Below are 18051 nucleotides of genomic sequence, written 5' to 3'. Positions count from 1 at the left end.
CTTCTCTCCCATGGTCGTGTCCTCGCTGGCTTCGTAAACCACCTTCGGCATGATCGATGCAATGCTGAAGCCGAACTTATGCTTGTAGTCCGTCGGTTCCTCGGCCTTCTCGTCGAACTCTCCCTGTAGCAAGTCGTAGCACTCGACAAAAGCGTAGAGGGCCTCGAGGGACGTATCCTTGCGGAACCGTCGCACGATCCTCCCGGCACCTGACGACTCGGGCATCTTGAGCGCGATGCGCACCACCTCCTTGTCGTCGGCGGCTGGCTCGGCCTCGATCCTCGTCGCCCGCCAGCGCCTCCACTGATCACGCTGCGCTGCGAGCCGCGTAGCCGCCGCGGCCTCCTCCTCCGCCCTCTGCACCGCCTCTGCCGCAGCCTTCTCCGCCTCGCGTCGCTGTCGAGCCCTCTCTCGGTCCTTGGCAAGAGATCGCTCGTAGGCCGAGTCTTGCTCGTGACGCAGGTTCTGTGTCACCTCCCTTGCCGTCCTTTCGGCACGCACGCCCGCCAGATCTGCCGTGTACTTGTTGATCGCACTCTGCGCTTCAGAGAGGTAGGCCGTCGGCGGCATCGCGCCGACGAGGCGCTTCACGATGCTCATCCTCGTGCTGCCCTCCTTGGGCGTCAGGCAGACCAGCGCTGAAAACGGGTATTTGGTGCAGTTGTACTCTTGCGCCACTTGGTAGGCCTCCGAGTCGAGGATGTTGCCGCCCCACAGGATGATATTGTTAGCCGGGTCCCGGATAAAACCGATGACCTCCGGTGCCAGGAGCGTCTCGCGCGTGAAGGATTCCGTATCGTCGTGCTCCGGTGACATCAACACAACCCACAGGAACTTGAGGTCCTTCTTTGCCAAATCTTGCGCTTGCGCAATGCCTCCTTCGAACCACGGCAGCTCACTATTGCCGTATTCTTCCTCAAATTCGCGCTTGAACCTGGCTGCCGTATCTTGTGGCATCAGCATTCGGCGGCCCGTGGTGTTCCGCAGGCCGGATGTCGATCCGTTCGTTAAACCTCGCGGTCGAATTGAGGCTGGCAAGAAGGAGAAGATGTACCAAACAGTGCGGAAGAGTCGAGAGGCAACAGCCCACCCGAGACTGAAGGGCGTCAGCAGGAGTCCGACGAGGAACGGCGGCCTGTGGACGGTGTTGGGCATGGGGACGATCCTTGGTGCCGGTTCGGGCCTGTCGGCTGGGTTGCGTCTCGGCGGCTGAGCCGCTGCTGTGTACATGCTCTCCTGCAGATTTTCGAGTCTTGCCGATGACCGCGGGAGCTCTTGCTGAGCCAACGCCTCGGCTAGAGGATCAGGCCCTTCGCCGTCGAAGAACTTTGCGATGGCAATCTGTCACGAGTCTCGTTAGTGTTCGTAAATACCTGGTTGATTGGTTCAAGGCCGTACCTGGACATTCCATTGTGACCGTTGCAGCAGTGGTATGGCGTCTTTGACCTCTTGATCTGTAACCTGCATGTACTGCTGTAGGGCATCTTGTTGGCTTGGAGAAAGCTCTCCCAAGTCAACATCTCCTCCCGTCGCCATCGATGTTCGTTTGGGTGGCGAAATTTCCGGGCGTTCTCAGGAAATGTTCTCAATGTGAACCAAGTCGCCTGGTCAAATCAGAAGAAATGCTGATGATTGATGTGACGCCGTAACTGAATCAACTCAGGAGACTCTCGAGGACGACTTGAGCTTGTTCGGTGATGTCGCGTGAACGATTTACAGTTCCACGAAGACAGTGTCTAGTGAGACGCGTTGGAGAGACTTCGTTAGGTCGCGGATGGGAAAGCAGGTGTAGGCGGGTTAATACAGCGTACGCACTCGTTGCCCGTCCTGACTGACTGGAGAGGTCGTGCTTCCCGTCGTCTCAACCCGGTGACGACACATGGCTTCTCGAAGCTCGGTATCCGCTGTGGTCCCACCGTTATCTCTTATCCGGTGTCGCGTCAGACACGGTCGCAGGTGTCTTGCTCCATTGCATGACCGGGTAAATGCCCCTATCCTACACTCCTGTCACACAGTGTACCGCATAGCTGCATGAAGCCCCTCCAATGCCTTGTCCCACCCCCCTCCGATTCAGGGATGGATGTCCACACTTGACATGGGAAGCTGGAACCGCGACAGTGGGGAAACCAACTCGACTCCCCCCCCCCCCCCCCCCCCAAACTCCACCCCTTGGGCCTCCTCGCGAACCTCGAAGCGCTGCGGCGATCTGCTCAGTGGTGTCTTCCCGCTCAACACCACGATCGCATCCCACGCTCGCATGGGCGAGCCGCCGAACTTCTTATCCGAACAATGGGCCAGGCCAGCGAGGCTCAAGTGCGTACAGCCCTGCCAAGCCTCTTATATGCACCCTCCACCTCAACACTGTCCTTTGTCTCGAAGGCTCGACACCCATCGTCCGACGACTCGAGCGCATGACGCGTTCCCCAGCTCTCTCCTTATTACCTCCTGCTAACATCATGCTGCAGACGTCGTAAAGCCGACCTCCAGGGCGTCCCTCCTAGTCAACGCCGCGAGCGATCATGTCGGCGCCGCGATACAGCTCGGCCGGGCGCCAGGTCGGGTCACCCAAGCCGAAGACGCGAGGCGAGTCCTCCAATACCCGCCGCACCCAGCCGCGAGCCGGATTGCTGACTGTGCCCGCCAATCCAGAGAGCAAAGACACGCTCTGCCGAAATGTCCTGATCTATGGCCACTGCCGATACGAGAACAGCGGTTGCGCATTCAATCACGACCAGAATAGAACCACGAACCAGAACGGACAATCGCCGCAAGGCCTACAATCAGAAGTGTAAGTCTAAGCTGCGCGTGATCACGACCTGTCAACCTTTTCGATCAGTGCCACGTAATGCTGCCGACACCTTGATGGGAACTACCTCAAAACACCTTGATGAGAACTACCTCAAAACCTGGCTCCGACCCGCCCTCCTCCGAATTGCACCCAGACCAGCCTCTCACTCTTCTCACTTCAATACTCTTTGGAATGGCATATGACAGAGCTCAGACTGGAGTCATGCAGCCGAATTGGACCACTACCCAATTATGCCATCGTTCTGCCTCGTCGCAGACGACTTCACCGACCCGGAGCACTAGGCGCTGGGGCGAATATTCCCAGATGGACAAGTACGACCCGGGGTATCCAAAGTTGTAGGCATCACCATGTGATTCCGTCTTGAATCATGCATCGACAGCCTATGAAAGTTCCTTGGCGCCCTTGACCCGAACCCGGCCAGAAGGTTCCGGGTGTGAGAGTCTTGTTGGACCTCCTGTGAAGCTGCCGTCGAGGAACACTCAGATGGCATTAGTCTTGATCTCGCTCGTGCGGCCCAGGAACCTCGAGTCGAGGGATGAACTTCATATTGATCACCGGCTGACTGGATTTAAGCAGCGCGAAACGATTCAACGTCGATTCGCCGTCGTTCACCCCGACAACGTTGCAAGCCGCGCCCGGGTCGGCGACGACCACGCCCGTCAAGAAGTCTACTTTTTCGTCTCAAGCGGCGAGTGCGGCATCTTTTGTTCCCCGCGGAACAAGCAGTAAGTAATGGCTTGCTATTGAAGCCAATCCTGCCAGCGCAGCTCTCAGGAAGTCACGAGAAGCTGACGCAATCGCGGAATAGGCACACCGTCTGCCGCGAAAGACACTGAAAGCTCTGCATTGCTTTTCAACCCCGCCAAGTTCCAAGAGTTCACGCCCCAGAACTTTGAGTTGAGCCCCAATGTAGGAACTTGTTGAAGTACAGACAATCATTCGTACGTAGCTAACTGTGCGCCAAGGTCAGCACCAATGGCGCTGCCAGTGACGCTGGCCTTACATTCGATGCCTTCTCCATGGCGAACCTCAACCAAGGGCTGCCTCAAACCCCATTCAATCCGTATGCGGAAGACCCAACAGCCCTTGCTTCCACTGGAGCATTCTTCCAACAGCAGAACCCCTTCGCAGCTCACACGCAACCAGTATGTCATGCCTTTTTGATCATGTATTCTGAGTGCCTGACAAGTTTCACAGCTCCAGTACCATCTGTATGCTCCACTAGGACAACATCGCGAGGGCCTCCTACCATACCAGAGGCAAACAAACGATTTCTTCTTGCCAGAGAAGATTCGCGAAGATGCTCAGCGAAAGCTAGAAGCTGCCCATCAAGTTATGAACAGTAAGCATCAATACACTACTGAGACACGGGATCTCCTAACATCCCGCAAGACACGGCACTTCCGAACATCGATCACTACTCTTCGCTCGTGCCCCTGGATACCAGCAACAGGGAGAGCTCAATCATCTTTGGCTACACCAGTTGGGTCTACAAGGCCACCTCGCAAGAAAACGGCAAGACGTACTTTTTACGGCGAATCAAGGGTTCGTGTACTCACGCTACATAGCCCAACACATGCTGACAGGTTCAGACTTTCGGCTATCAAACGAGCAAGCCATTCGTCTCGTCAAAGAGTGGAAGAAAGTCCACAACGGAAGTGTCGTATCGGTGCACAGCGCATTCACGACGCGTAAATTCCAAGACAGCTCCATCATCTTTGTTTATGACTACCATCCTCTTTCGAAAACGCTGGCTCAGCATCATTTCCCGCAACAACAAACCAACAGATACAACACAAGGCCGACCGTCACTGAGGATGTAATGTGGAGTTACATCACCCAGCTCGCGAACGCCCTCCAGGCAATTCATAAACTCAATCTTGCAGCGCGCTGCATCGACGCTAGCAAAATCATCCTGACAGAGAAAAACAGGATACGGCTGAGCGCATGTTCCATTCTCGACGTGTTGCATTACGAAGCCCGGAGACCGTTGGGAGATCTTCAGCAAGAGGACTTGACCCAGGTCGGCAGGCTCATGCTCTCCCTGGCCAGTAACACCCCAGCCAATGCCATCACGGCCAACAACATCAACATTATCATGCAGCAGATGGGCAATATGTTTTCTGAGCCACTCGTCAGTAGTCTGATGTGGCTTGTCTATCCCAGCCAAAACGGCGAGACTAAAACTATCGAGACATTCATCTCCAAGATTTCCAGCCAGGTTATGGCGAATATGGATATGATGCTGCATCAAAATGATGCGCTGACGTCAAACCTATACTCGGAGATTGAGAACGGAAGGCTCTTCCGTCTGCTGTGCCGATTGGGCACCATCAACGAGCGACAGGAGTTCGACGGAGACCGCCAGTGGTCGGAAAATGGCGAGCGTTACATGCTCAAACTGTTCCGAGACTATGTCTTCCACCAGGTCGACGCCAACGGTCAGCCGGTTGTGGATTTAGGACATATCGTTCGCTCCCTTAACAAACTGGACGCCGGCTCGGACGAAAAGATATGCCTCACCAGCCGTGACGAGCAGTCGGTCTTTGTCGTTAGCTATAAGGAGCTGAAGAAGCAGATCGGGAGCGCTTTCGGCGACCTCCTGAAGGGCAGGCCCAGCGCCGGGCGGGGATTCTAGGAGCCAGCAGGCGCAGGGTCGGAGGCCCCGAATCGCAAAGTGTCCAAGGACGAGTTTGTGAGCGACGGGCAGGCTTTGATGACGTGACTTGGCCATGAATTGGAACGGTTGGATCACAGAGAACGCAGCCTTAGGGATGATGGCTGGCGGGTGCTTGGATGGAAACATGGTTGGGCCTGAATCAGGAGCATAACGATGAAGCAAGGGGCGATGACGAGGTGGATGAGTGATGCCACGGGAATTTGTCGCTTGGACTATCATAAGGGCTGACAGGGTGATGGTCAACGTGAGCCCGTGTCTGGCTCGTGTGGCTTGGCCGCTGTCTCTTCCAGACTGATGTCGGCCCCAGTCCCGAGAACATACAGGTAGCAGCAGATGCAGTGCAATAAGTCAACTTTTCAATCTCTTCACAGACTTCAGCTGTCCAATTGGGATGCTGACGCTCATGTCATGCTACACGGTTTGATGCATTTCCATGTGCCGAAATGATGGCGCGGCCTGTCGGCCATGGACCCTGGAGCGGCTGGTCCAACATTGACACATCCATCGGACACAGCTCCACCCCGCATCGTCACAGACTCCTCCCCGCCTCGAGGCATCCTAGTCCTCGGAAAGCCTTGACCTTCACAGGCGAGCTGGTATTTTTGTGTCACTCGAACATGGCAGCCTCCTTCCCTGCCTGTCCTATCAGAGGTATGTGCAGGCCACTGTGGCGCAACGTCGTCCGATCAAGGTCCTCAATCTTCTTCTGGCTGGGCGAAAGGGTTGGCGATCGGCTCGCTTCCGTCAACAGGGCTGACGAGGACCAAGAGTGTACCGCGTGCCACGACGAGGCCGAGAGATCGGGTGTTCTCCTTTCCCTCGTCATCTAGAGGCAGAAGGTCAGTTACGTGTCCAGCCAAGGAGGGGGCGGGGTAGCTTACCTCTCATGACTTCTTCGACGTCATCGAGCACAAGATTCATCAGAGCGTCGTATCCCTTGAGCGTGCCAGTCACTGGACACAAAAGTCAGCCGGCGATTGTCGCCGCAACGCGCTGGGCCGCTGGCTCTTGGCGGTCGATGCGAGGGATCACTGACCTTCGCGACCGCCATTGAACTTGACGGTAATCTTCTTGTCCATATACTTGCCCAAGTCGAGGATGTTCTCCTTCTTGGGCCTCTCGCGGTCGCCGCCAGCACCACCCTGGCCTCCACCGTGTCCGCCGCGACCGACGCCGCCGCCGCCTCCCCTCCCTCGATGACCTCCTCCACGGCCACCGCCGCCGCCCCCTCCACGATGCGAGCCTCTGTCAGCCATGGCGAGCTTTGATGCCGAGTCGCGTAAGGTTGCCTGAACAGAGCTGGTCGATCAGTCGATTGCGATTCTCGAGTGATGGGATGCGAGATGTCGGGGAGAAGGTTTTCGTCGCGGGATGCGAGTTTGTGTCGACCTCCGGGAAAAGTTGGGGTTGGACTTGATGGAGTGGAAGTACCTTGTACCTACTTCACCACGTCCCCATCGATTGACGACAGACGTTGTTCAGGCGGCGGCGTGGTACAGATGTGGGCGGGGCGGAGTGGAGGGTGTGGCGCTACCTCCCACTACGGTGGCTGACGCTGGTCGGTGAGCGCACCACCCACCCTTTCTGTCTTTGGGCCGACGCTGTGGTGTCGATGGAGGTGCCCTACCTTGGAGCCCCTGCGAATTACAAGGCAGGTAGATGTTGTACAGCACCACAAGTCACGATCCAGTGGCACGCCCACACGACCACACAATCATGGAAACGGCCGAACGATAAGTCGGGTAGGACGAGCACCCATGATGTGATAGGATCCTGCGATGCATTACTGCATGGTGGTTGTCGGCACAGCATCGGACTAGTTCTGTTGGCCTTGGACAGGCTTCCTGCAGGAAGGAGGACATGCTGGTCACTATGCTGCCTTCAATTTCAGCTTGTCACTTCAGATCATGCAGGGTACCTCATCCGCGCGGGCCTCCACGCGTCTGAAGAACTCCGTTGACTTGCCGAAACCTTGTGAACCTGGCCGGCAGTCTGAGCACGCGAGCGCTGCTCCGGAACATTGGCACACTGTACTTGCGATGACAGGTTGGACGCGCTTGTCGATACCTGCAGGCTGTTATCTAGCAGCTTCATGTACACATCTAATCACTTGTAGGCATCCAATCGTGGTAGACCCGAGGTGAAGCAGATCGCCGTTCCAGACCAGGTCCATTTCCACGCCTGCGAAAACCGAGGGGGCCAGGGGCAGCATGCTTGGTATTCAAATGGCGCGCCTTTGCCGACCGATGCTGGACCGACGTGCCTTTAATCTTAGTTGAGGTTGGAAGCAGGCGAGCAAAGCAATATATTGCATGTATAGTGCCAAAAAAACTCGAGTCAGGGCAAGAGACCAGCACCAGATGCGCAAAGCTCATAGCGGACAGGCCTTTGCTTTGACATAGCTCCAGGTGGGCGCAAGTGAAAAGGGGGCGGGCGAGGAACCAGCGGCGCGCGGGTTGCGGTGGGCTCTCTGTCATCCAGGAAGGTGCAGCGCGTCAAGTGGTGGACAGAAAGGGAGGGCTGGTTCAAGGGCAGTGGCTGGCAGGTGCGGCCCAGCGGCCTCCAATGCCCCGTGCCGTCAACCCTACCCACCGTCACCGACTGCCCGTCCCCATCGCATATGCCCCGGCTTCCTCCCCGCCCTCGAAGCTGGAGACGCTAAACCCAGTCAACCCAGTGTGCTTTCCTGCTTGTATCCAAGCTGCTTTTGGGGGCCCATTTGAAGCGGGCAGGTACTTCCTAGGCTCCAGGCTACCTACCTACCCTTGGTGGTACGAAGTGCACATGCACACACACACACACCCACCCACCACCCACTGATTGAACCTCCACCAAGGAGGCAGCGCATCGGAGAACCCCCGGACCGTCTTTTCTCTCCATTTCCCTCATCCCATCCATTCTTTCATCCACCTCTCCTTCCCGTCTCCCCCTTCTTCTCCTGCTCGCTTCTTCTCTATATTACCTTCTGGTTCGTCTGGCAGCTGTGTACGAAAGTCTCGGTAGTCAAGTACGAGAAATTGGCACCTCTGGTCTGGTCTGTCGTCCTGGTGCCTGCCTTTCACTTCAAGGTCAGTAGCCTGCGTCTGTCATTGCATCGACTACTTGAAGAACGTCCAGCGGCATTCGACAATGGTTCTCTAACAACAACCCCTCGAGCTCTGAGCGCTACCTCGTGTTCTCCTGACCATTCGTCTCTCACGACGGCCAGAGCTCACCCAATCAATCTGTCTTGAGATCCAACAACACAGCGAAAAACAAGCCTCGGTGCATTCTCAGTTCTCAATCTTGTTGACACACGTCTCTCCCACCCACGCGGCAACCAATTGCTGCCTACGAACAACATTGGAATCTCGACCCTGTTCGCGTTTTCTTTTTGCTGCAACCCGTCTTTGGCGCAACGAAATCAACTCAGCAGCACCTGTGAACTGGATTAGACTGCGCTTTCTGCCTGCAGCAGAGCCGAACTCGAGCTGACGTGCGTGCGTTCTCCGGTCGTGAGAAAGATCCCGTTCTGGGCCCCTAGCTTGCGCTCCGCCAAATTTCATCCGCCCTGTCCACTCTTCCTGGGGCCTTCCTTGGTGTGGTGTCCATTGCAAGTCTGCATTATCAGCCGTCACCATGACACAGGCTTCAGAACCTCAAGAAATTCACAAACGGAAGCGCGATGCGGACGATGCTGGCAGCCAGAACAACTCAGACCGCATCCCTCAACCGCCTCCACCGCAATCTGGTATGTAATCGTGGCTCATATCATTGTGTTTGCGACCGTCTTGCGTCTTGTCTTGTCTACATGAACCCTCCAATTCCGATGCAACGCGCCCATCATGGACCTGAACGGCCATCCGACGCGCGAAAAGCATAGACCTGTCATCCAAGCCTCGGGTCCATCATTGCTTCTTGGCGCTCCGGGTCGGGCGTGCTCGGCTCCGGGCCTTACGATGTGCCGAGCCTTTGACTTGAACTGAGCAAGTAGCCAGCCTTGAATGTTGGCTACTTCACAGATGCTCGCCACTCGATTCAATCAGCCATTTGGGGACGCAATGCATCTTGTTGACTGATTCACGGCTAACCTATCCTTCCAGGCAACTCGATCCTCATCAATTACCTGACCAAGTCGAGCACCGGAAGACTGGAGCTCATTCCCGGTGACGCTGACACATTTTCCGATGTTCTTGGCCTTCTCAACAGTTATGAAGGTGCGAACAGAACCCAGCATTGCCCTCCTTGTTCTATCGTAAACTAACACCAGTAAGGGGTACTGAACAGGTACGAGAGCCTGGCAGCCAACCTAGGTGCCAAGCTCACAGGCCCTCGCCTGCTGAGGGCCATGGAGGGTGTTTTCGAAGGGCCCATCATTGCATCTCCCGCATCTCCATACCATCATCAGCACGCGCCAATAAGCTGGCTTGATATCGTCACATTCGCGCGATCAAACTCGGACAAATTTGTACTGACCACAAACGCTGATGGCGAGCGATCATGCCAGTTCTTCCTCAATGGGTCGCAGGTACAAATCCTTGAAGACGACTGGCGACTGATAGTGAACGGCACCCTTGACCGATTCTCCATTGCCTCAAACGCACCGCTCGAGGAAGACGAAACGGCCGAGCTGGCGACGCTAGACATTGTTGAAAAGAGGTTACAGGTACTCATCAAGAAAGCAGACGAGGTCGCCAAGAGGGCCCGTCAGCTGAATTATCACCTAAGCGGCCGAAAAGCTGCCATCAACTCAAGACACAACAGCAGCTCACAATCGCCCGGATTCCATCCTGTTTCCTCTCCACACCGACATGGCGGTCCAGGGCCCAGCTACGATCTTCGCGCCGACCTCTTGCAGCAGTTTACTGCTTTCACCGTTCAGTCATTGGCACAGCGGACGCCACCTGTTCATTCTCAAGATGCTGGTCATATCCTTCACAACTTGACTAGCACCTCGGATCATCGTCAGCAACTGCCAACGCAGCCTGGTCGATCTCCTTTGCCGTCCGCTCCACCTGTGCACCGGAGGGACTCTTTCGACCCATCCGCAGTCCACCGTACCGCGATGACCTCGCGCATAGAGAGACTCGACAAAGGAAGCCCAATCTACCCACCATGTGACCGTTGTCGACGACTGAAATCGCCCTGCATCAAGCATCTTACGGCATGCCAGGGTTGTACCAAAAAGCATGCCAAGTGCTCCTGGAAAACCATCACAGAGCGCGAAATTGCATGGCTTGAACGGGAAGAGAACAACGCGGGGGATGCTGAAATGGAAGGCAGTGGATCTGGTTCGGGTCACGCGACAGGGTTGAAATATGACGCCAGCCACGATGAGCAGCGACACACGACGGATGAGTCTGTAGGCTCGCCACCAGCCCGTGGAGAAAGCTCGAGACCGGGCAGCAGGGGAAGCCAGCCTACGATACGACCACCTTCTCCAGCCGAAACGGCAGAGAAGAGGGCACCGCCGAATAGTCTGCCGGAGATTCGCGTGTCCGTCTCGCCCTCGGCATCCAAGCCGTGGCCAGCAGACATACTTCACCGTGACGATCATCCGGGCCCACACAGAGACCATGCTCGGCTGAGCCATATGGCCTCGGTAGCCACAGCGGCAGCGGACGCTCGAGATGGTGTCATCAGGCAAGCCCCTTCGCCATCAGGGCATTAGATTTATGGGCATCCTAATGCTGAAGCCAAGTGGACAATAAGATGTACACAAAGAACGCGGTCAATTACGTGGTTATGCCATGTCAGGCTGAAGCACAGGGCCCTCGCAGATAGATCTCACAGGTGGGTTAGATCTCACATGTGGCGTGGTGACGACGATCATGGGACACGGGCAGCATGAACATATGTTGAAAGGAAAACGAAGTGAGAACTACGTAGCAAAATCAAGTTTACGCATGAACAATCATAAGCGCCAGCTTAGCAAATGTATGCCCCTGAAAGTGAAGGCTAGGCCAATCGTGATGCATGCGTTCCAGGACCTCGTCACACCGAAGCACACCAAGGCACACCGAGTGGCATGGTAAGCACACCGCCTGCCACTTCTGCCCATCCTATTCACGCACGGGCCAGTTCTTATGATGACACAGCCCAGTCGATGCGCGGCGCGTCGTTCTACAAGGGAAAAAAAGACTTGATGATCCAGGGACCCTGATCCATATCTCGACAAACCCCATGGCACCACAAGTCCCGGTCAGCTTACCCAGAGATCACGACAACCTCTCTCTGTGCCTGCGAATCGCACCAAGATAGATCATAATTTTGTTGCTACCCTCTTTTCCCCACGGTTGCTACTCACATCACCTCGCTTTTGTCTCCGCCTTGTCTCGCCACATCGATGGCCCACTCCTTCTCGAAACGAGACTTCATGGCAGGTCCTGGAGACCGCCATGGCAGGCCAGCCCTTCACAGCCCTCAACCTGACACGGCATCCTTCATCACATCTCGGGAGACTGGCGATGTATTTCCCGATACTACACAGAACCCAGCCATTGTAACCCAGACATCGCCGTTTGGAAAGTCATGGGTCCATTTCTTGGCTGGAGGGTAGGCTCTGCCCCCTGCCCCTTATTCTCTTCATCGCCAGACAGCTAATGTGCCTCCAGTGTCGGCGGCATGACATCGGCTGCCCTGACGGCGCCTCTTGACGTTCTGAAGACACGCCTCCAATCCGACTTTTACCAATCTCAGCTGCGGGCTTCTCGTCCTGCCGTTGCCCTCAATCCGTTTTCCGCCGCCGCCTTCCACCTCCGCGATACCCTATCCATTCTCTCCTCTGTCTACAAGCTCGAGGGCCCGCGGGCCCTGTTCAAAGGCCTCGGCCCGAATCTGACGGGTGTCGTCCCGGCGCGCGCCATCAATTTCTACACCTACGGCAACGGCAAGCGTCTCATCGCCCAGCACGCCAACGACGGCAAGGAGGCGGCTTGGGTGCACCTCTGCGCGGCGGCCGCGGCGGGCATCGTGACAAGCACGGCGACGAACCCGATCTGGATGGTCAAGACGCGCCTGCAGCTCGACAAGACGATCGTCGAAAAGGCGGGCGGCGCCGCGACGCGCCAGTACCGCAACAGCATCGACTGCATCCGGCAGGTGCTGGGCACCGAAGGCATCCGCGGCCTGTACAAGGGCATGAGCGCCAGCTACCTCGGCGTCACAGAGAGCACGCTGCAGTGGATGATGTACGAGCAGATGAAGCGCTACCTAAAGGAGCGCAACGACAAGATTATCGCGAGCGGCCGCGACAAGACGGTGTGGGATACGATGGTCGACTGGACGGGCAAGATCATCTCCGCTGGCGGTGCCAAGTTTGTGGCCGCCGTTATCGCGTACCCTCACGAAGTAGGTTTCCTTGCCTCCCCTTGCCCGCGGGGGTGGTGTACACGACTTTTACTCGGACTGAATCACGTGTACTGACATACCGCAGGTCGCACGGACAAGGCTACGACAGGCGCCCGAGGCCAACGGCCGGCTCAAGTACACCGGTCTCATGCAGTGCTTCAAGCTGGTGTGGAAGGAAGAAGGCTTCATGGGCCTTTACGGCGGCCTGACGCCGCACCTGATGCGGACGGTGCCGAGCGCCGCCATCATGTTTGGCATGTATGAGGGCATCCTCCGACTGTTCGACGTGCCATCCAATGAGGAAGAATGATCGCAAACGGCGAGAAAAGAAAAGCGCAACTGCGACGATAAAACGACTTCGTAATACGAGCCGCACAACCGCCTGGCCTGCGGACACACATACACACACACCTCCGCTTCTCCACGATATCCTTTGCGCACAACACTTCTTTGAACACCTTTTTTTGTACATCACCACCAACCACTTTATTGAAAACGATTAAATCAGGCACCGGCCACAAAATCGGAACAGGCTACAGATGGGGCATGAAAACCGCACGGGGGGACAAGGCTTTACATTGGGGCAGCACAAAAAAACCGGCGTTAAGAGATTCTCCACTTGAGAGAGAAGATGGAGAGAAGGAGAGAAACGTGTACATTAAAAACAGTTTTGTAACACCATACTTGTTTGGAGTAGAGGGGGGCCAGCAGAGGCCGCGAGCTGGCAGACCGGGAGAGTTCAGGCTGCTACAAATGACAGGCAGACAACCAAGAGCCAATCCATGCGAGGAGAACAGCGAATGGACAACTCCTGATTCGATGAATCTTTCTGCGTCGGGCATTTTGCCTTGCGTTTACATATCATCGAGAGGGCACAAGTCGTGAAAGGTGAGAAAGAATGGTTTGCAGCTCATGTCATAGCAGAGGTTTCCTCCCTCCCAACGCCACTTTTGAGAAAAGAAAAAAGGAAACTGCTCGGATGGAGGCCAGGAAAGAAGAGAATGAACACCGAGAAGAGAGAGAGAAGGAAAAACACTCATGCTGGCGGCCGGTGGATTCTTATATCGAGCGGGTGAGACGTCATGTAGGAAGCTGACAGGGCTGCGCGTGGAAGAAGAAGTAGAAGGACAAGACGCCCCCCTCAACCCAAGTAACACACACGCACGCCACTATTGCCTGTGTCCAGATCCACGCTCAATGTTCTGCCCCGGTTACATTCATCTCCTTGTCCTGTCAATCCATTCACAAACAATACAAGGCTCGATTCCTTGGTAGGCATGTATGCGCGCGCGCAACAGCGAAATTCACATGTCTGACGACGACACCCGTTCGAGCGGCGTGTCGGAGCGCGGCTGGCAGCGCGGCGCATGTCTCTTGCGCAGCTTGTTGGGGACGCGGGCGGCGGGCGCAGCGGGCGGCGGGGACGAGGGGTGGCGGGCGAGGGCGGTGGGCCAGGCGCGTCGGAGTTTCAGTCACCACGCATTGCGGTCCCAGTTGGGGTCTGCGGCATCACGTCAGCTGTCTGTCCCCTCGCGGCTGTGGAGTGCCTCTCTCTTGGTCCCCGGTGCCTGTCTCGGCCCGCGTTCGGCTGTTGGTACTGCTGCGGCTGCTGCAGGACGGAAGACCGACGCCTGCCCCTCGTCCTGCCGACGATCCAGACGAGGTCCTCCTGCTGGCGCTCGGCGGCGACGGCGGCGCGCAGCGACTCGGAGGAGACGGGGGTGTGCAGGGTGGTGGCGGGCGGCGGCGGCGTCGGCGTCTCGGGCAGAGAGCAGGAGGTAAGAGAGGAGGAGGAAGAGGTGGTGAGCAGCGGCATCGGCATACCTTGGACAAAGGCGGCGAGGACCTTGCTGCCGGTCTGCAGGAGGGGGTGGCCGACGACAATCTTGAGGAACTTTTCGAGGCCGGCGCGGCGGCCCTCGATGACGTCGTCGCTGAAGCGGTTCGTGAAGACCTTTGCCGGGCAGCGGCGGGATGGTGACGCGGGCGGACTCGCGCTCGAGAATGTCGCGAAAGTACTCAAAGTCGGAGTAGCGGCGGCGGACGCTCGAGGCGCGCAGCTTGAAGGCGGGGATGTTTGTGCGGCAGAGGATCTCGTAGTCGGTGTACATGGAGCGGCCATGCCGTGGGTGCGGGGGTTGCGGACCTCGATCTCGAGGAAGTTCTCGGGCGGGCCGTAGATCTCGTCAAAGGACTGCTGACGGTTGTCGGGCATGGCCTGGAGGATGGGACGGTGGAAGGGTGAGGTCGGCGAGTTGGGCGACTCGGCGCCGCCGGGGGCGTGGGCCCCGTCCTGGTCGCGGGACGCCGTTTTGGCGGTGTTGGCGGGGGTTCGCCGGGAGAGAGGATGTGTCGAGGGGGGGGGGACGTGATGGAGGGGAGAGGTCGTTGAGGTCGTCGAGGTCGTGGGTCGTTGGATGTAGGTCGCAGGTTGCAGGTTGCAGGTTACAGGTTACAGATTGCAGGTCACAGGAATTCCCGCTTTTTGGCTGGCAATCGGAAAGCAGGCGAGGAGGGGTAAAGAAAGATGCCTGGATTGGAGTTGCTGGGGGGAAGAAGCTCGGATGGCAGATGCTAGCTCGCATTACCTCAGATCAACTGCACACTGTGATGCGGGGGCTGCCTCTACCTAGACCTAGGTACCGCCTGTACGTACCTAGGCACCACCTAAGGTAGGTACGTACTTAAGGTAAGGTACCTGGGCACCTGGGTAAGGCATGTACCATGTCATCATCACGAGCTGCAGCCTTGTGCATACCTACTTTCATTGGCAGCAGACACCACCAGCATCAGAATCATCGGCATCAGAACCATCAGCAGCAGGAAAGTATCGATCTTGCCCCTCAGTTTTCATTATGCAAAGCCTCTTTGGCAGCTACAGCAAGCTCTTGGCCGCTGGCTATCCCATGAGTGAACCTGGTCCCTCTCGTGTAACGGCGAATGCCTTATAACCACACCACATTGTACAGACGTACACATTGTACAACAGAATCCCCCCTTCACCCGACCCTACTTGCGATCCGAAAACTTTTGGTGGATCGCTCGGATCTGGTCAGTCACATTGAGCCCTTGCATGTGGTTGGGCCCCATGTTGGGGTTCTCCACGCCGTGGACCGCCGCCTTCTTCCGCCGAGCCTGCTCCTCTTCACTAAGAGGCTGGCCCGTAATGCCGTCAAACACATCGCTGCGCTGGCTAGCCAACCTCTTGAGGTTGTTGGCCACATCAGCCGTCGACAGGTTCGTCGTCGCATAACGCGCGTCGGCCTTGGCCTTCTGATCCTTCCATCGAGGATCGAGCAGTTCAACTAGACAGGCGTGTTAGCTACGACACAACTCCACAGGTTAAAAGGGGGGGCTCGAGGTCCACTCACTCCTCATGTGCGCCTCGAGCTCGTCCATCGGAATCTGCTGCTTGCAGTTCGGGCACAACGCCATCGGCACCGCTTGCGCCGCCCGCTGCATCGCTCGCGGCACGTAGTTCTCCTTGATCTTCATGGGCCCGTTGCCGCCCCGTGCCTCGGCTCGTGCCTGCTGCTCCCTTGCGCGTGCGTCGCTCCTCTCCTGGATCCGCCTGTCTTCCTCCTCCTCTTCGGCCGTCTTCCTCGGCGGTTGTCCATTCGGTCCGTGTGTCTGTTGATATGGCTGCTGCGGCTGGGATTGTTGCGGCGCGTAGCTGTTGTGCAGCGGCAGCGACGTCGCATTGTAGTCGGTGACCTCGTCGGGCATGGCCTCCTCGATGCGGAAATTGCCGCCAATCGACGCGTTGTTCCTCTCCTCAAGAGACGCGTACTGCAAATCGGCGAGGTTCGTCGGCGGCGGCAGGTTGGCCTGCTCGTCGACGTCGTTGAAGACGATCGTCTCGACGACGACAAAGTCGTTCCAGTCGATGCGCGCAAACTCCTCCCGCTTCTTCTCCGTCTCCTGCTCCCTCTTGACCTTCTCGGCCTCCTGGAAGCGCACGTACTCGGCCCGCTGCCGCGCCCGCGCCAGCACCCTGTACTTGTCGTCGACGTTGCCCTGCAGCTCAGCCGTGACCTCCTGCTGCAGCTTGCCGCCCTCGCCGCCGAGGCCCGTCGTCCGCAGCAGCGCCGTGTACTGGTCGACCTGGTGCTGGAAAAAGTTGTGAAAGGTGTGGTTCGGGATGAGAAAGTGAAACTGCGGGCTGCCGGCCTCGCGCTGCGCCAGCTGCGTCATGAACTGCCGCCCGTTCTTGGCCACGAACAGCGCCGTCAGCCGGATGACGTCGAGGTCCTTCTGGCTGAGCCGCGGCATGCGCGCCGAGAACTGAAAGTCCGCCGGCTTGGGCGGTCCCTTGGGCTTCTCAGCCGCCGCCGCCGCCGCCTCGTTGGCGCGTCCCGCCGCGATGGCCGTGCCGCGCCCGGCCTTGATCTCCTCGAGCCGCCACTGGTAAAAGGCGTAGTAGGCGTCGGCCGTGTTGAGGAAGCTGAACTTGGGGTTGGCGCGCTCCTTCTCGCGGATCCTGTCCTCGAAGACGAAGCCGTTGCGCGCCACGTAGCCCGCCGTCTTCTCGAGGACGTTGCGTATCTCGCGCGGCGGGAGCACCACGCCGGCGGGGGGCTTGATGTCGTCGAGCGCCGCGGCGGCATCGCCATTCGTCGCAGCCGAGGCCATGTTGACGGAATGCTTCAGCGACTGCCAGTGTTAGGCCCTTGTCTCAATGGGAAAGAGCCGTTTCGCGTTCTGTGTAGGAGGGTCGGGAGATGTCAAGGGTTGTCATCGGCGCGGGTGGTGGTTGGCGATGTTAAATCCAACAGTGGATAATGTTTTTTGGGTGCAGGAGCAAATGTGACGAGGGTCCAAATGCACGCGTCGTCGCTAAGCCATAGCGTAGTCGACTTTGCCACCTGATAAATGCATACAACGATGTCGGCAGCATCCATGCCGCTTTAGTGGGAGGGTATAGTTCACTTTGTTCGATTTGGCAGCAATAATCTTGGCTCTAGTACATAGGTCTATAGGGTTCTCAGGTCACTACTAGTACCTGTAACTTATATAATAAATACTACGTTATACTATTCGTTCCGATAAAATTCGCCCCCTTATATTTCCCTAGGCACCTGCCCCACTATTTCGTAACTTCTTTAGTACTTTATATAACCCCTTTATGCCTCTAATATAGCCTTAACCTAATTAGGTATCGACCCTATTAAGTTTTCTAATAGCTAATTAAGGACCGTATCCTACGCCTCCTATATTTACCGCTCTAATTTAG

At 57.1% G+C, this 18051-nt stretch overlaps 7 protein-coding genes across 7 annotated transcripts in view; 3 read left to right on the top strand and 4 right to left on the bottom strand.

Moving 5' to 3' along the window:
• Positions 1-1581, bottom strand: part of VDAG_10322 (UBX domain-containing protein 8-A) — a gene marked incomplete at its 3' end in the record, with an annotated part of 2148 nt that extends 567 nt beyond the window's left edge. Inside the window, exons 1-2 of the mRNA XM_009659791.1 lie at positions 1399-1581; positions 43-1341 (exon numbers count right to left, since the gene is read on the bottom strand). Of these exons, the coding sequence (XP_009658086.1) occupies positions 43-1341; positions 1399-1536 (1437 nt within the window). The 5' untranslated portion in view covers positions 1537-1581. The remainder of the gene's footprint in view (positions 1-42; positions 1342-1398) is intronic.
• A 938-nt stretch (positions 1582-2519) lies between these two features.
• On the top strand, positions 2520-5447 carry VDAG_10321 (PAB-dependent poly(A)-specific ribonuclease subunit PAN3; the record flags this gene model as incomplete). Its single annotated transcript, XM_009659790.1, has 6 exons — positions 2520-2788; positions 3386-3534; positions 3618-3718; positions 3775-3954; positions 4007-4151; positions 4396-5447. The coding sequence occupies 6 exons, from the start codon at positions 2520-2522 to the stop codon at positions 5445-5447; spliced, it is 1896 nt and encodes a 631-aa protein (XP_009658085.1).
• Positions 5448-6184: 737 nt separating this feature from the next.
• On the bottom strand, positions 6185-6745 carry VDAG_10320 (uncharacterized protein; the record flags this gene model as incomplete). The annotated part of the gene is made up of 3 exons (XM_009659789.1): positions 6185-6315; positions 6371-6442; positions 6526-6745. The coding sequence occupies 3 exons, from the start codon at positions 6743-6745 to the stop codon at positions 6185-6187; spliced, it is 423 nt and encodes a 140-aa protein (XP_009658084.1).
• Positions 6746-9107: 2362 nt separating this feature from the next.
• VDAG_10319 (uncharacterized protein) lies at positions 9108-11139 on the top strand (the record flags this gene model as incomplete). Its single annotated transcript, XM_009659788.1, has 3 exons — positions 9108-9219; positions 9572-9685; positions 9773-11139. The coding sequence occupies 3 exons, from the start codon at positions 9108-9110 to the stop codon at positions 11137-11139; spliced, it is 1593 nt and encodes a 530-aa protein (XP_009658083.1).
• A 160-nt stretch (positions 11140-11299) lies between these two features.
• On the top strand, positions 11300-13128 carry VDAG_10318 (mitochondrial carrier protein RIM2; the record flags this gene model as incomplete). Its single annotated transcript, XM_009659787.1, has 3 exons — positions 11300-11499; positions 12083-12818; positions 12904-13128. 3 exons carry the CDS (start codon positions 11300-11302, stop codon positions 13126-13128), a joined length of 1161 nt encoding a protein of 386 aa, XP_009658082.1.
• Positions 13129-14286: 1158 nt separating this feature from the next.
• Positions 14287-15033, bottom strand: VDAG_10317 (sorting nexin-3; the record flags this gene model as incomplete). The annotated part of the gene is made up of 1 exon (XM_009659786.1): positions 14287-15033. One exon carries the CDS (start codon positions 15031-15033, stop codon positions 14287-14289), a length of 747 nt encoding a protein of 248 aa, XP_009658081.1.
• Positions 15034-15827: 794 nt separating this feature from the next.
• VDAG_10316 (pre-mRNA-splicing factor sap114) lies at positions 15828-17450 on the bottom strand (the record flags this gene model as incomplete). Its single annotated transcript, XM_009659785.1, has 2 exons — positions 15828-16123; positions 16190-17450. The coding sequence occupies 2 exons, from the start codon at positions 17448-17450 to the stop codon at positions 15828-15830; spliced, it is 1557 nt and encodes a 518-aa protein (XP_009658080.1).
• Between the last annotated feature and the right edge of the window lie 601 nt (positions 17451-18051).

The sequence above is a fragment of the Verticillium dahliae genome, genomic scaffold, assembly GCF_000150675.1.
Source record: "Verticillium dahliae VdLs.17 supercont1.36 genomic scaffold, whole genome shotgun sequence".
NCBI classification, from domain to species: domain Eukaryota; kingdom Fungi; phylum Ascomycota; class Sordariomycetes; order Glomerellales; family Plectosphaerellaceae; genus Verticillium; species Verticillium dahliae.
This window is presented reverse-complemented; position numbering and strand designations above follow the sequence as displayed.